Raw genomic sequence first — 16,791 nt, forward strand, 5'->3', positions numbered from 1 at the left:
GTGCACCCCAAAGTGCTGAGCTCTAGATATTAGCAAACTTTTTTTTCTTCCCAGTGATTTTAGGCAAGTTGTTTAACTCCTTGGAGTTTCACATGCCTTGCATATGTTACCAAGTTGCTATTGTTGAGAATCAAATGTTTATGAAACATTGTTGTACATTATGAAATGTAACCAAATGGTAACGATGCCTTATATTTAGAACACAGCCATTTTATATGTGAATGGGAAATGAAAGGCTAGTTTGGGCCAGAAGAACTTAGAGAAAATTAGCCAAAACCAAATGTTTTTAATTGTGTACTTTTAACATTTTTGTTTAAATGTTCATACTGAATATTTGAAATGTGCGGGCTTGGTGAATAGGGTGTAATCTGTCATGTTCCAGAGAATAGAAGCAGCTCTGGGGCCTGAAGAAGGCCTCTTCTCTTTGTGCACCACCTCGACAGCATCTGTGCTCCTCCCCGCCCCCTAGGTACTAACCCCAGCTGCCTGCGGGCACAGACAGACCCATCTGCTCAGGAACACGGAGCTTGATTGACACAGACGGATAAGCTGAGGGTGGACTTCCTGGCTCTTCTAAATATTTAATAGTCTGTGCCTCCCTGACATCTATGTTCAGGGATAGAGGTGTATTTGTTAGAAATACAAACACAGTGGTTAAACAAACATAAAAATTAAACATAAGGAATCAACTCCAATAATAACAAATTCTAGCAGTTTCTTTTAAAGTTTAGTTTTTAAAAAAGCTGTAGCATAAGGAGTGTCTTACACAGGAAGGCATAGATGAGGGGAGAGGCAGGATCCTCATCTTGATGGTCTCCCACATGCCAGGAACAGGGTTCCAGTGTGTTGCACACATAAGTATGTGTATGTAATATTAATAAAGAGTAACATAGTTCATATGTTATAAATACATGATATCTTTATTCTTGTTCTGTTTAATTTCTTTTCCCCAGTTTCTAAATTTGTGACTTTATTCCGTTAAGAATAGCAAGACTGGGGTTACTTTATGTCAGTTTAGACAGTATGGAAGACTTTTACTGAGATGCAAGCTTCACATCTTTTTAATGCGTGGGAGAGCTTTTGTTGCAAAACAATTAACACCCGTAACTACCAGTTGATATACCAGGTAACAAATCCTTTTAAAAACAAAGTGTATTAGATCTAGTTACTGCACGGCTTGGAGATACGCAGTTTTGGAAACAGTACAGATTAGACTGATACCCTCAGAAATAAAAATATTTCCTAGTAAAAGCATAATATAATGTGTTTGGCACCCAAGGGGTTTGTGTCTTCTTGCACAATATGAGTATGTATTTATTTTTTATTTGTCCATGTACATACAATTCCAGGCTTTGTTTCTGATTTAAAACATAAAAAAGTTTGTAGGCATAGTTCTTCTTTGGTAAATGAATTAGATGAGAAAGGTTTTCTTAAATATGTGAGAACACATTTTTAGATTCAGAAGTATTTAAGAATGAAACAAATATTGTCCCTAATTTTATTATGTAGCCACACTGATGACTTTTTTCTCATAAAAAATGGTAAGAGTTATCATAAGAAAATTCTAATGAGTTAGTTTAAGGATAGAACATTTCTGGCCCTTCTTCCCAGAGTTTGCCATTTAGTAATTTTTTTTTTTTTTATTCTTCTAGGAAAAAAAAAAAAACCCAAATATGATCCCTTTTTCACAGAAGGGAATTTAGATTGTTGGTCTTTTCCACATCAGCACATGCAGATGCCCTTCTGTCTGTTTGAGCGTTTGCATGGTATATGTCTGGTGGCTGGGGCTGACTTAAATAGTCCACCTGCCCCTGAGCATTTAAGTTGTTTTCAGTTTTTTGCAGATAGGTTTAAAAACTATTTTTTTTTAATGAAATGATAAGTGGGTGGTTTTTTAAACCATTTATTTTTTTTGTTTCTTCACTATGAAAAATTACATATATATTATAGAAAATGGGAAAAACATAAATAATAAAAATTGTCTATAACCTTACCAACCAGATATAAGAACCAGCAACATTTTGGTGTATTTGGCTGTGTCTTCTATCTGTGTGTGTATGTGTCAAGGTTCTACTGTCACAGTTCTGAACTTTGCTGTTTCTATCTTTTGTTTTCTTGTTTCTTTAGACATTTTTGGAGTGTAATTGTAAATAGTCATATAATATTATACTGTAACTTTGACTATTTTATGATTTTAGTGAAATTTAATTTCTATTTCTTATTTTAGCTGGACCTCCATATACTTTGTATTTTGGTATTAAATTCTATGCTGAAGATCCATGTAAACTTAAAGAAGAAATAACCAGGTATAGTATTGACTTTGTTTCTGAAGAGATACATGCATTGCATATACAAAAAGCTTTATTTAAAACATATTAAAATTGGGCTAAACATTTGGATGTGTGTCTACCTGCATTTTGTAATGCATCTCTTGTGAGGGTAAAATTTAAACTAGCATTGCATGAAGTTGATCAGTGTCTGACGATAGATGTGTTTGAAAATGGCATGAACCTGGGTGACGTGATGATACATTTTGCATCTGCTGTGATGAAATATTTCTGTATCATTATTGTTAAGCATACATTCAGCCTTTGTATTCATATGGAAGTCATTTGAACTGCCTAAAGGAAGGTTATTTTGATGCTCGGTTTGTACTTCTAAATATACATTTGCACAGCCAGTTATTTCTTTTTAATTGGTTGTAGCTTAAATATTAGCTCTCCAGGTGTTTCATTTATCTCTATAGGAAATGAGAAGATAATTGCTTTTAGTATTAAGAATGGAAACCAATGTTTTAATGCATTACTTCACCTTTGTCACCAAATATTTGATATGAGTAAGACAGAATTTCCTATCGATATTGATTAGGTTGTCAAAATAGTACATGTCAACAACTGAAAGGGCTTATGAAGAACAGACCAGTTATATTTTAACTTATTCCACTGATGACCAAGCTGCATGTGGTAGCAAAAACAAAAGCATATTTCCTAACTTAACACTAAGTGGTAAGTTTTCCCAGTGAACCCATATTAGAGGCTCAAATAAAGCCTAATACCTCCTTTGAAAAAGTTGAAATCATGTCTTTCGTAGCCCACGGTTTTGTTTCTATTCCATGCTTTCATCTGTCTCAGACTTTCTTTTGTCTTTATTCTGGACTGCACACAGAAGAATGAGAAGAGGGTAGGCTAATTGGACCTTTTTCATCCCACTTTCAAGTGCCATATTTAGGCCTCATTTTTACTTTGTTTTATTTTATCCCTCAACTTAAGATGTAATCTATTTGAACTGTAATGATTGATTGATGAAAATGTTATACTTCATAACCTGTATTTAATTTTTTAAAAGACAGGGTCTTGCTGTATCACGCAGGCTAGAGTGTAGCAGTGTAATCATAGCTCACTGTGACCTCAAACTCCTGTGCTCACAGAATCCTCCCACCTCAGCCTCAGGAGTAGCTGGGACTACAGGTGTGTGCCCCTACACCTAGCTAATACTTTTTGTTTTTTTGTCTTGTTATGTTGACCAGGCTGATCTTGAACTCCTGGCTTCTAGCAGTCCTCCTGCCTTGGCCTCCCAAAGTGCTGAGATTACCAGCATGAGTCACTGTGCCAGCCCAGACTTCATTTTTAGAACCAAGCAGATGTCTGCATTCACATTGTTCATTATCACATTGTTAGTGAGCACTTTGAAAAGCAGACATGGCAGTTTAAGCTTTTGCAGAGCACATCTTTCTGGGGAAAGGGCCATTAGGATGGAGAGGAAATGTTGAGGAGAGGGATGGTATTTTCATTAGAGTTTCAGAGGGAAATTGAATTCAAGTGCTGTAAAAAAATACACTTATATCTGTAACTCGTTAGGGAATTGCAAGGGCACAACATTTTTAAAAAAATAAAATGAAAGTCCTTCATAGTCAGGTTGTGAGTAATCTCTGCCTGTGCCTAAGTGTCCTCAGTTGTAAAACTGGAGATGTACCTGTTTCAAGGTTTTCTTAAGCATTAAATGGAATACTGTATATAAAGCTCTTATGATTGTCCGTGTCTCATACTATGTTTGATGAATGTTAATACTTATTTCATTCTATCCTTTTTCTAGATGTATGGTAGAATTACATCTTAAATGGGGGTTAGGTTCCAAAAATACTTGAGTTAATTTTAAGAAGGGATAAAAAAGATCATTGTTTTATAATGCATTACTTCACTTCTGTTCACCACACACATGAACAGAAATTTCCCAACAGAATCTACAGATGGATCATCAACAGAATACATGGATTTTTTGTATAATTTACAACCCACAATATTTTCAGTACAACCAGTTGTATTGAAAGTTTTAGACCAGCTTGTGTAGTTAAGAACACAATGACATAGCTGGCTTACAATTAGTGTCCATGATTTGTTGCCTAAAACATACGGTTGAATTTAGGTAAGTTAAATGTGCATTTAATACATTGGTATACACATATTATTCATTTTATTATTGATTTACATGAATGTATTACCATTAATGGACCGGAAAAAGAGGAGTCACATGAGATAATTTTGGCAAAAGCAAGAACTGAAACCAAAAAGCAAAATCTCCAGATACATGCTATTTAAGGAAGAACATACTTCTGCCAGCATTTTCAAGTTGAGTGTTTATCTTAATTTAGTTCTTTGGAAAATTGTGCCAGCCTACTCTGCATTGGCTGTTAGGTTGTCTGTAATTTTTTGATATGAATGATCATGCTATCACAAACATGCTTATACATAATCTTTTATGTGTATGTTTTCTTGACATGTTACTATTTCATACATACTGTATTGCCTCTTTCACCATCTAACCCAGCTTTTTTTTTTTTTTTTTTTTTTTTTTGAGACGGAGTTTTACTCGTCGCCCAGGCTGGAGTTCAGTGGTGTGATCTCAGCTCACTGCAACCTCCACCTCCTAGGTTCAAGCGATTCTCCTGCCTCAGCCTCCCGAGTAGCTGGGATTACAGGTGCCCACCACCATGCCCGGCTAGTATTTTGTATTTTTAGTAGAAACAGTGTTTTGCCATGTGGGGCAGGCTGGTCTCAAACTCCTGACCTCAGGTGATCTGCCCACCTCGGCCTCCCAAAGTGCTGTAACCCAGTCTTTTTACTGCTGCATTGTATTCCATAATTAACTGTATGTTTTGGCCATCCAGATTGTTTCCTTTTTTAAAAAAATTAAGGCTGGGCGCAGTGGCTCACGCTTGTAATCTCAGCGCTTTAGGAGGCCAAGGCGGGCGGATCACGAGGTCAGGAGTTCGAGACCAGCCTAGCCAACACAGTGAAACCCTGTCTCTACTAAAAAAATACAAAAATTAGCTGGGTGTGGTGGCGGACTCCTGTACTTCCAGCTACTCCTGCTCAGGAGGCTGAGGCAGGAGAATCGCTTGAACCAGGGAGGTGGAGGTTGCAGTGAGCCGAGATCGCGGCGCTGCACTAGCCTAGGTGACAGAGCTAGACTCTGTCTCAAAAAAAAAAAAAAAAAAAAAAAAAAGAAAGAAAAAAAAAAAAACAGATAATGCTACAGGGAACTTCTCATGTATATACATGGTCATGCTATTAATATATGCAGTATTTCAGAAGGACACTGATGTAGGAAAAAAGATCTGGAATGAATGTGATAGAAAAATAAAGTTTCAGATTATGAAAAATGTAAGTTAATAGAATCATCAACTTGGAGTCCCCGCTTGTGTTCTAAGGTGTTTTCTGAAGTGAATGAAATTGGCAGCACTTTGAGGTCATATATTCTGAATTCCACCCTTGTGGAACATTTCTGACACATCAACCAGCTTCTTATTAAGCACTTTTAGGTAGGAAACCTACTTGGAAAAACACTAAGAAATTCAATAAGAAATAATTCCCTGATGGTCTATACAGAATAAATCTGATCTCTCTTTTCTTTATTAGTACTGTAAATAATTCGTGTCCTCAGGAGATCTGTTAAACTGATTTTCAGTTCTAATTCAAAACGTGACATCCTTCCCTGTATTGTGTGTCCTTCATAGCTCTGTATCCTCCACAGATTTGATAAGTATAGTACATATATTGGTTAGAAAGACAGACTTGGGAGTCAGAAAGGCTGAGGTCTGCATTCTCGCTTTGTCATTCACTAGTTCTGTAATCCTGAGAAGATTGCGTAGCCTTTTGTAAAGTCTCAGTTTTTTCATCCGTGCAATGGCATTATAGTATTTCTTCAAAAAGATGCTTGGAGGAATATGTAAGAGTGTACCTGCAAAGTAGTTACCATAATGCAAAGATGTAAGTGTTCAATAATAATAAAGGTAGCTGACATGGAAATAATGATGATTGTTTTATATTTTCAAATTATTGATTAAAACATTAGGAAAAGACCAGCTTGGAGTCTTGAGATAGGTCTTCTTGCATGTTTAAGTCAATCCAGTAATCAGACCCTTCTTATTGTAGGTGTTGATTTAACTATGAATCATTTTACTATCCCCTGTAGCCTGCATTTCTTGAATTTGTATGTCAAGACAGAATGCACTTACACTTCATTCTGTAACTATCTGGAGTACCATGTTCCAGTGTGCTGAGTAAAAGGAGATTCAGTGGTGACCAGGGCAAGATCTGGTTTCAGTCTGCCTGAAGAGAGAATCTGTCAGTTGTCTTGCTGACAGCCCTATCTGAAATACCATTGGAATTTCCCTGAACTTTTAAGGATCTTAAAACTCTTTCTAAAAAAAGAAAATAATGTTAGTTCCAAATGACTCATTCATAATACTTTTTAGAGTCTCAAAACAGGTGTTTGATTTTTTTTCTTAGTTTTTTAAATAATATTTCACAGCATTTTGTTGAGGATTGACATTAAGTTCTTGTCTTCTTTTTGCAACCCAGAATCTTCCTTTGGTGAAGATGGGTTTGTTTTATTTAGCTTCTTCACTTCCTGTGTGACCTTCAGTCCTATACTTACTTCCTGAGTCCCTGTCTCCTCCTTTCACTGAAGGTAGTGGTCCTCATCTACCTCAGAGTTGAGGGTTACATTTTCTTACGGAAGCGAAAGGACTTTGTGAGCTTTAAAGGACTATCTAAATGTAAGGTGATGTTACTGCTATTTGTTTCCATATTTTCATCATTGGTTTTCAACTTTAGAGGTGGAAGAGTTATGATTTTTCTCTACTGTTTTTCTGCTAAGTCCTATGTGCCATTTTTCTGCATTATTTAATATCATGTTATGATTTAAATGTTTCCCTTTGACTCTCACATTTAAATTTTATCAAGACTGGTTAGATAAAATGCTGTGTTCCTGCTCTTTGTGGGATGAAGGTAACGATCACGCTCCTTATTACCTCTGTATAGGTTGGTAGTCTCCTCTAGATTCTCCTGTTTCACATTCAGCTATCACCTGAAATCAAACTCCTACCTGTCCCTACCTCCTTCAGTTTTCTCAGCAGGGTCTCACATCATTAGAAGGTGCACTGTAGGATTCTTTGGTATGAGCATTCGTGACTGTTTTTGGCCAGGAATCTCACAGGAGCCTTCTGTTTTGAGCTTCTGTCTCTCTACCCCTTCTTTAAGAAAGTCCTTGTCTGTTCTTCTTGCCTCTAATTGCTAAACTGTTAATGGATCTCAATGACTTGTACATCCTTGGTATCAGTTTAGCTATTTTCAACACACATTAGATAAATAGAAAACTGTGAGGCCAATATTTCAGGCCTGTCTCTTGTGTTGTACTGGTGGTGGTGGCGTGTTAAGTACAGATAGAGTGGGAGACAGAATGCTCCTCCCTACCTAGAAATCAAAGTCTCAGGGGCAGTGCATATACATCGGTTTGTTAGTTTACAAAAGGAGGTAACCAGAAACTGCTTCATGAAGCCTCTGCTGTATACCACAATGTATTCTGGAAACTTCCTTGTTAAGTAGATATTTTTAGTTAGCATTTTTTCCCCAGTATGGTACTGTATAACTAGAGTCACAGTATAATTTATTGTCCAAACTTTGACACTTTAGAGAATGATGAAGTGAGTTATTAATAATTATATATTCATAATAGGCATAAATTAGTACTCTCCTAGGCAAACTGGCACATAGGTTCATCCTGATTAAAGCCAGAGATAAACAAGGACTCAAGCATTCAATCATAGCTTTAATCAGAATGACACAGAAGGAAAGACTCAGCAACTCTAACTTGCTCTAATTTAAATAAAATATTAAATTTACTATAAGCCCCATAAAACATACAAAATAAGCAATATGTAGTTAACTTAAAATAGGCCCTGAGATACTATAAAATGTTTAACATATGAAAATATGATTTTACTTTATCACAAATTTGCCTCATGACTCTAGTAAGATGCTAGATGTAATAAAAATCAAGTTTTAAATTAAAATAGTTTGCCTTCAATTTTTGATTTTTTTTTTTTTTTTTAATGCAGGGAGTGAAAGATCTGTGATATCTTTAAAGGGCAGGCTAACCAGGGAATTTTGAATAGATGTATTTTTTCTTTATGAATTTCTTAGAGACAGCAAATAATGTTCCCAGTTTTTAGAATTTTGTCTCTCTGTTTATCCATGTACCCAACTTGCAAATTAACAAGTACGTATTAAGCAGCTGCTATGCACTGAGCCCGAGACACTAGGAATGCAGTTGCCAATGTGAGGTGGCTCCTGTTTCTTTGTATCTGTTTGTCTGTGTTTCAGCTCTTTGTTTTCTACTATGTATTTTTAATCTCTCTGTTCCTCTGTTCCTCTCCTTTTGTCTTTGAAGCAGATGTCTATTATTTCTGTATTTGGCAAAAGATTTGATTGTCTAGTCAGATGTTAAAGTCTTTTTTTTTTTTTTTTTTTTTTTTTTTTTTGTGAGAGAAGGTGTTACTCTGTTGCCCAGTCTGGAGTGCAGTGGTACAGTTACGGCTCACTGCAACCTCAACCTTCTGGGCTCAGATGATCCTCCTGCCTCAGCCTCGCAAGTAGCTGTGACTGCATGCATGTACCCCCAAGCCTGGCTAATTTATTTTTTGTAGAGATGGGGGTCTCACTATGTTGCCCACGCTGTCTCAAACTTCTGGCCTCAAGCAATCCTCTTTCCACAGCCTCCCAAAGTATTGGGATTACAGGTGGGAACCACCATGCACAGTCTCAAAGTCTTAATAGAGAAAGAGACACTTGCATCTCTGACCCCTTTCTTTAAAAAATACACTTCAGGAAAAGAAATTTGAAGATGCCAATAGAGAAGGAGGAGGGTGTAGTGAAGTGCAAGTTTCCAGTAGCAAGCAGTGATAATTCTCACAGTTGTCTCTTTTGTTGATAAGGTTTGTTTGTTTGTTTGTTTGTTTGAGACAGAGTCTTGCTCTGTCACCCAGGCTAGGGTGCTGTGGTGCAATCTCAGCTCATGGCAACCTCCACCTCCTGGGTTCAAGTGATTTCTCCTGCCTCAACGTCCCAAGTAGCTGGGACTACAGACATGCACCACCATTCCTAACTTTTGTATTTTTAGTAGAGAAAGGGTTTCACCATGTTGGCCTGGCTGGTCTTGAACTCCTGATCTCAGGTGATCCGCTTGCCTCAACCTCCCAAAGTACTGGGATTACAGGTGTGAGCCACCATGCCCACCCTTGTTTATAAGGTATTGTATTTAAGTTCTCCTAATTTTACTTGACTCTACTTTTCTCTTCTCCAAGAGGAGCACAGATGATTATTATCAAATGGATTTAATAGCTCAGATGAACATTCAGGGAATTGAAAATAGTTAAATAGGGTTGGGAAAAGGTGTGCAAATTATGGAACAGGGTGGTCACTGATCAGTGGCAAGAAGTGCCCCCAGAATTAAGCAGAAGTAGGAAGTCAGTCTTACAAGCTATCTTAAGGAGCTTGAACTTTATCCTAAAGGCAAAGGGAAGTCTTTTGAGGTTTGTTTGTTTTTTTTTTTTTTTTCAACTGAAAGAGTGACATGATCCTGTTTTCATCTTAAGAATCCTGCTTACCTCTTGAGAGGTTTGGAAGGAAAGTAAGTATGAGTGATGGCAGAACAGTTAGGAGGAGGTTTTAGAAATTTAGGAGAGAGTGACCTGGTCTAGGAGAACGAGAGGAGTATAGATTTTAGAAACAGCATATTTGGTGATTGAATGTGGGTGCCAGGGATGATTACACGTTGTTCCCAGGTTTATTTTTCTTGGACAGCTGAAAGTGGGGGTGCCACTTACTGAAATGGGCGGTGGGGAAACATGGGGCATTGAACAAATTTTCTCTGAAACATATGGTTGCAATCAAAGTTGATACCAATCTTTTTTAAATAATCAATGTGGTGTCTAATATCTAACACAAATGTAACATTTCCTCAGTAAGGGCTTTGGTTGTGAGCATTTGGAGAAGAGATATTTATCATAGCTGATTATTATAGTTCATTTCCTTTGTTTTTTTCTACCCTTCCCAATGACATCGAGTCACCTTATAAAACAGAAGTCACAAAAGGATAGGCTAAAGTGTGTGAGAGTGTGTGCATGTGTGTAAGTGCTAGCATCCAAGGATGATGTGGATGGTTAGTTATGTTGGTTCATAAACCTCTGGCCCCTCTCAGTACACTGGCAGAATAGCTGAATAAGAAAACAAAACTAATCAAAGTTACATATCATCCTGATTGAGAGAGTTCTAGGGTCAGATTGCTTGGGTTCTAGCTCTAACTCTGCTGCCTAATTCGTTGTGAGGTCCTGGACAAGTTATTTCCCCTCTGAGTCTATCAGTTTTCTCATCTGCACAATGGAGAAAATAATAGTACTGACTTCATTTTTAAAGTCTTAACCTAAGTTATTATACATAAATTACTTAGGATGAGTTATCATATAGTGTTAAGAACAGTGCATGACATTGCTGTTATAACAGTTTTTCTTTTGGCAACTTGGAATGAGCAGATAATAGGCAGAGTGTTATGTAATATAGGTTGGGTCTTTGTGATTTATTCCTCCCAGTAAGAGCATGTTGTGGTGGCAGTGGCAGTAATGATAGCTTAAAAGAGCTTGGAGTTATCCTTTGCATTCACCCTGTGAGGTGGATGCTGTCAACGGTTCCAGTTTTGCAGGTGGGGAGGCTGGCTGTTGGAGAGGTTAAGCAGCAGCCCAAGGCTACAGAGGTAGTGAATGCTGGGGCTGGGAAGTAAGCCAAGCAGTTGAACTTGAAAGCTGCACTTTTTAGCCACAACCCTGTATTGCCTCTGTAAGGTATGTTTGAGTAGTTCCTGTTCACTCAACAGCCCCCTCACACAAGAGTGGGGGGTGGCTTTATTTTAATTGAAGGTGATTGGTTGTTAACCTTGATTATCAGGGTCTAAAACATCAGGTTTGAGTAGGGGCTGAAACACCAGGTTTGAGTAGTGTAAGAGATCGTTAATCTCTCTTTTTGTTTCTCTTTTAGATATCAGTTTTTCTTGCAGGTGAAACAAGATGTCCTTCAGGGCCGCCTGCCCTGTCCCGTCAACATTGCCGCTCAGCTGGGAGCGTATGCCATCCAGTGTAGGTGCCACTTAAACATATTTGCCTCAGAAATGTCTGGAGAAAGTATTTGCATTTTTAAAAGCGAGTTTACATACTAAAACTCTTCTTATCCATGAGATTTTGCAAAAAAAAAAAAAATGAATTTATTTGGAATTCAAGTTTTGTTCAGTGTTTCTTCAGAAGAGGTAAAAATGGAGCCAAGTACAAATCCCTTATGGTAGGCTGTATGGAGGTTTAGTCACTGGAATAGCATTGATTCTTGATTAGGTGGAGGGTCTAACAATCTGTTCTATCTACATCTTGTCTGAGTTCATTGATTCTCCTCCCCACACCCTCACCCAAGCTTCTATGTGTGAGAGATCCCATTGCTCCTGCACTGCTGTTGTGAAGAGTCTGCATGGCCAGGTGCCATCACTAGGTTCAGCGTGTGGCATGGGTGTTGAGCTCGGTGCTCTGCAGCTCTTCATGTTAATATGGTGGCTGTGTGGGGTGGCTTCAGGATGCATTGTCATTTTGGAGACTGAGGCTGAGACTACTTCCAGTAACAAGTGGACACCTTCTAAGAATCAAGCAAGATGTGGGGAGAATAAGATAGCATGGTCCTTGCCCTTGTGACACTTGCAGACTAAAAATAATCTAGAAGAAATATGCTAGGAAAAATGTCATATAGATGAACTGGGTTGGGGCTGCAAGGTAGATTAACATAGGGAGAAGCATTTGTATAGGAGTAATATAGTGGGCTGTCTGCTATCATTTTGCTTCTTTGTGTAAATTGTAATGGGATATGTGCAGCATTGTATTGCATTCCCATGATCATTATTTCAGGCAAAGATGTATTGAATCACATGTACTATTTCTTGGTGTCATTATCTGAGAGGATATATTGAGGTCATGAGTGTTTTTCACTTCCAGCATTTCTAGTGTTTGTACTTGAAATGCTGTTTACAACATTTTACTTCACATACATTGTTAAGAGTAATTGAAGTAAAAACGGTGATATAATTATAGTCTTTGGGAATGCAAAAATATAGAACTTCTGTTTTTAAGTCCAGAATTTGTTGCTGCCATCCATATGTGCTCATCAGAGTTGTTTTAGTAAAATTATTTAGTTGTCTTATATGTGAATTTTAATAAGACATTTGAAGAAATATTTAAGCATGTTAGGAATATTTTATTTCTGTATTTTAAGGACTATTTTTCTGAAATGGAAAAATCTATTATATCTTTCTTTCTTAGCGGAGCTTGGAGATTATGACCCATATAAACATACTACAGGATATGTATCTGAGTACCGGTTTGTTCCTGACCAGAAGGAAGAACTTGAAGAAGCCATAGAAAGGATTCATAAAACTCTAATGTAAGAATCATGACACTGTGTCTTATGGCATCATCCATCAGTCATCATCTTCTGATATTCATAAGAAAAGTTTCTAGAATGATAAATTCTTCACCTGTGCATTTAATATTCTAATACTCCTCTTTGTATAGTTTAACTACTTTTAACTCTAAAATGCTCACTGAAAACTTCAGTGATTTAAAAAGTGTAAAGGAGAAAGTAATTTCAATATGTAAAGTTACCATGTTTTTGGTCAATGGCCTTTCAGACCTCTCTTTCTATGTACAATTTCCCATAGAGAAAATCTGTCGTACATAGGTTCATGTATTTATGATATTACATAGTGGAATCATTCTGTAAATACTAGATTTTGCAGTCTTTTTTTTTTTGCAGTCTTTTTTTTTTCGGTCACCAGGATCTTGTGAAATTAATCTTTGAGCTATAAATATAATTTTTAATCACAACAATTTTAAACCATAAATGCATTAATATATTCTTCAATGTTTCCTCTGTCTGAAGTATCCCAGTTCTTCACAGTTATAAGCCAAGTCCTGCTCAGGCCATAGCAATGAGTCTGGAAATAGTGATGATACCAGTGTGGAACCTTTGAGGGTATTGTGTTAACACCACATGCATTTCTGAGAGTAGACACCTTCCCCTAGTAGGATTTTCAATTCATGGCCTATAGCATTGAATTTATAATTTCATTATAGTTATTTTGGTTAAATTCTTTACACCACATTGCTTTATTCCCTGTTATGTAACACTCCTTCTTGAATATGCTTGGTTTCAGATCTATTATAGTTAAGGGGAAAAAAAATGGCTGGGCATGGTGGCTCACACCTGTAATCCCGGCACTTTGGGAGGCTGAGGCAGGTAGATCACCTCAGGTCAGGAGTTTGAGAACAGCCTGGCCAAAATGGTGAAACCCTGTCTCTACTAAAAATACAAAAATTAGCTGGGCATGGTGGCATGTGCCTGTAATCCCAGTTACTTGGGAGGCTGAGGCTGGAGAATCACTTGAACCCTGGAGGTGGAGGTTGCAGTGAGTCGAGATTGTGCTATTGCACTCCAGCCTGGGTAATGAGCAAAACTCCATCTCAGAAAAAAAAAAAGAAAGAAAGAAAGAAAGAAAAAATGTAGAATTAATCTGGTCACAAAAAAATGTTTGCCTAAAGGATCTGTTTCAGTGAGTGTAGAAGCAGAAGTCAGCTGCTGAATTGCAATCAGAGAAAGAGGCCCTCTATGTTGTATTAGCATGCACTAGAAGGCTCTCCAACCTGATTGCAGCGTCCTTCATTTTCAGATTTTGCTGAAGTAGATGCTCAGAGAGTGCTTGTTATAATGTTAGGAAGGGCAGTGTGTTTGGCACATTCTGAGAGTACTGATTCTACTAGGGGTTTCAAAGCACAGTTATATACTGAAATTATCAAGGAGCTTTGGGTAAAGGCTCTCATGTGTTTTACATGATAGTGTTGACAGTGTGACTGTTATTTCTAAGAATAAAGCTTGATCAAAGTGTGGTGTGTCTAATTTGATGAACATTCTTCTTGGATTTCGAAAGTATGGTATGTTGGTGGTTTTCCACTGCATTGTGGCTGAAATGAAATATGTCACTGCAGGATTTCTTAATTTTTAAGATTTGACCTCCTTTGATTCTCTATTAAAATCTCAATCTCTCTCTCTCTCTCTGTCTCTGTCTCACACACACACACTCCCTTGCACATGCATGTTTAACTCTTCTGTGCAGATTTCTGGCTGATGTTCACCCTCATCAGAAATGAATGCTGTTTTCTTTATATTACCACCAATGAAGATTTTGGGAAGAATTCTGTACTCTGTATTAAGAAAATGACAAGCATTTTTACAATCTCTGCACGTTAATCAATGTATTTTCAAACTATGCATGTGCTCAGGAGATCTTGATATGACCCCAGTTGGGTGGTGGCGGCCCCATTCTCTTCCTCCTACCGACCACTGCTCTCGTTCCCTTTGCTTTGGATGGAGAACTGCTGCTGCACAGAGACATTTTACTGTTTGTGAAGGGGATGCTGTTTAATTTGAGTGCTTATATTCTCAATAACCTCTTTAGGGGTTTCTGATGAGAATTTTTAATATATGCTGGGACATTGGGGATAGGCTGTAATGATCCAGAATGGATTTGGTAAATGAAATTAATGTAAGTATCACTTCAGAGTATAAAATTTTGTCACCAAGAAGCAAAGGCCTTCTTGAAATACAAGGACTTATGTTTGCATTAGTGAAAAGTATTATTTGTTTTCCCAGTGAATACAGTGAAGATAGTTTGCATCCCTGTAAGTGCAGTAGCTGCTATAAAATAAGGCTCTTTGTTTTTGTGCTGGGTGTAGGGGTCAGGCTCCTTCTGAGGCTGAGCTGAATTACTTGAGGACTGCCAAATCCCTGGAGATGTATGGCGTTGACCTCCATCCCGTCTATGTGAGTAACATAACACAACATATTTTAAGCTGATGACATTTTTCTTAAAAAGTCACTGAGACTTCCAAAGGAAAGTTGCAGTTCTGTTGTTTAGCAAGCAGATGATACTTTTTTATCTATGTTTTTCTAACACAAAGCAGCTCTTGTGTGGATTAAACCCTAATGAGTTTTGCATAAAAATCTGTGATTATATTTCCATGTGTAGAAAACAATTAAGTGGGCTTGAAAACACAATCTGGATAACATATCCAAAGGGCTTAGCTAAACATCAAAACAATATAAAAGTGATGTATAGGCCGGGTGCAGTGGCTCACGCCTGTAGTCCCAGCACTTGGGGAGACCAAGGTGAGCGGATCACCTGAGGTCAGGAGTTTGAGACCAGCCTGGCCAACATGGCGAAATGCTGCCTCTACTAAAAATACAGAAATTAGCTGGTGTGGTCGTGGGTGCCTGTAATCCCAGCTACTCGGGAGGCTGAGACAGGAGAATGGCTTGAACCTGCGAAGCAGAGACTGCAGTGAGCTGAGATCGTCCCCCTGCACTCCAGCCTGGCAACAGAGCAAGACTCCATCTCAAACAAACAAACAAAAAGGTGTATAATTGACTGTATTAGACAGAAAACAGGAGGATTTTTCAAAAAATAGATTTTATGGCAGCAAAACATAAATACAGTCACTTGCCAGGTAAAGTAGGCATTAGGCAATAGGCCAGTCGCAACTACTGCTGATTCTATTAATATGAGGGTTACCACCTACTATAGGTATCATTGCATAAGTAGAAATATTTTTGCAGATTTTTTTCAGTGGTTTATGAAAACTTGCTGAATAGTAGTCAGTGAGCAATTACACTGAATCTGCACTGAGTGTTCTGGATCTGGGTTTTAACCTTTGAGCTACTTCTCTTAGGCTACCAAATGATTATTCTATGCCAATGAGATTAGAATGCCTTTGTCTTTGAATTAAGAGGAGTGTGAGTAGCAGTAGTTAAATTTTATTTGAGAAAATGAGCCAGATACTTTATTCTTTATAGGAAATGAATTGCTGAAGAGTATTTATAGACTGATTTTTTTTTTAATCAGTTGGATTATGGAACTCAGTTTTTAAAGAACCCTAATAAAAGTTTCTCTAGTGCAAATAACACTCATGCATTCATTTTGTGCATGTCTTTTGCTCATTAGCATTTCCTCCAAGAAGAAACAATCTCATTATTTTTACAGTTAGAAGAACTTTTATTGTTTAATGTGGCAATAAAAGCTATAGATTTGGGGGAAGAAGTAGTTCCCTGATATATTATATTCCAATTTCGTTAGGTCGTTAAATGCTTCATAGCACTGTCCTTATACTGCTAAAACTGTAGAATCATTATTGTTTTCCCGTCCCTCCCTTTAGCTACATTAATCTTGTTAGGTTTTTCAGTTTTTAAAAGAAAACATTCTATAGGAAATTTATAAAGAGAGTCTTCTGTGAAATGCTTCTACATTTGTATAATGTTTTCCCAATTAGAAATCACCTTTTGTTCATGGTAGAAATTTATGGCAAATAAGCTAGAT

The 16,791-nt window shown here is 37.4% G+C and overlaps 1 protein-coding gene across 5 annotated transcripts in view; it reads left to right on the top strand.

Annotated features, from left to right (window-relative positions):
• EPB41L4A (erythrocyte membrane protein band 4.1 like 4A) overlaps positions 1-16,791 on the top strand; it is a 275,434-nt gene that overhangs the window by 143,919 nt on the left and 114,724 nt on the right. For all 5 annotated transcript variants that reach the window (XR_012090887.1, XR_012090888.1, XM_073010770.1 and 2 more), the window contains 4 exons: positions 2,228-2,306; positions 11,370-11,467; positions 12,686-12,806; positions 15,155-15,242. Coding sequence is in view for 3 of the 5 variants with exons in the window: in XM_073010770.1 (XP_072866871.1) it covers positions 2,228-2,306; positions 11,370-11,467; positions 12,686-12,806; positions 15,155-15,242 (386 nt within the window). In the remaining 2 variants the exon portion in view is untranslated. The remainder of the gene's footprint in view (positions 1-2,227; positions 2,307-11,369; positions 11,468-12,685; positions 12,807-15,154; positions 15,243-16,791) is intronic.

The sequence above is a fragment of the Chlorocebus sabaeus genome, chromosome 23, assembly GCF_047675955.1.
Source record: "Chlorocebus sabaeus isolate Y175 chromosome 23, mChlSab1.0.hap1, whole genome shotgun sequence".
Classification (NCBI taxonomy): Eukaryota; Metazoa; Chordata; class Mammalia; order Primates; family Cercopithecidae; genus Chlorocebus; species Chlorocebus sabaeus.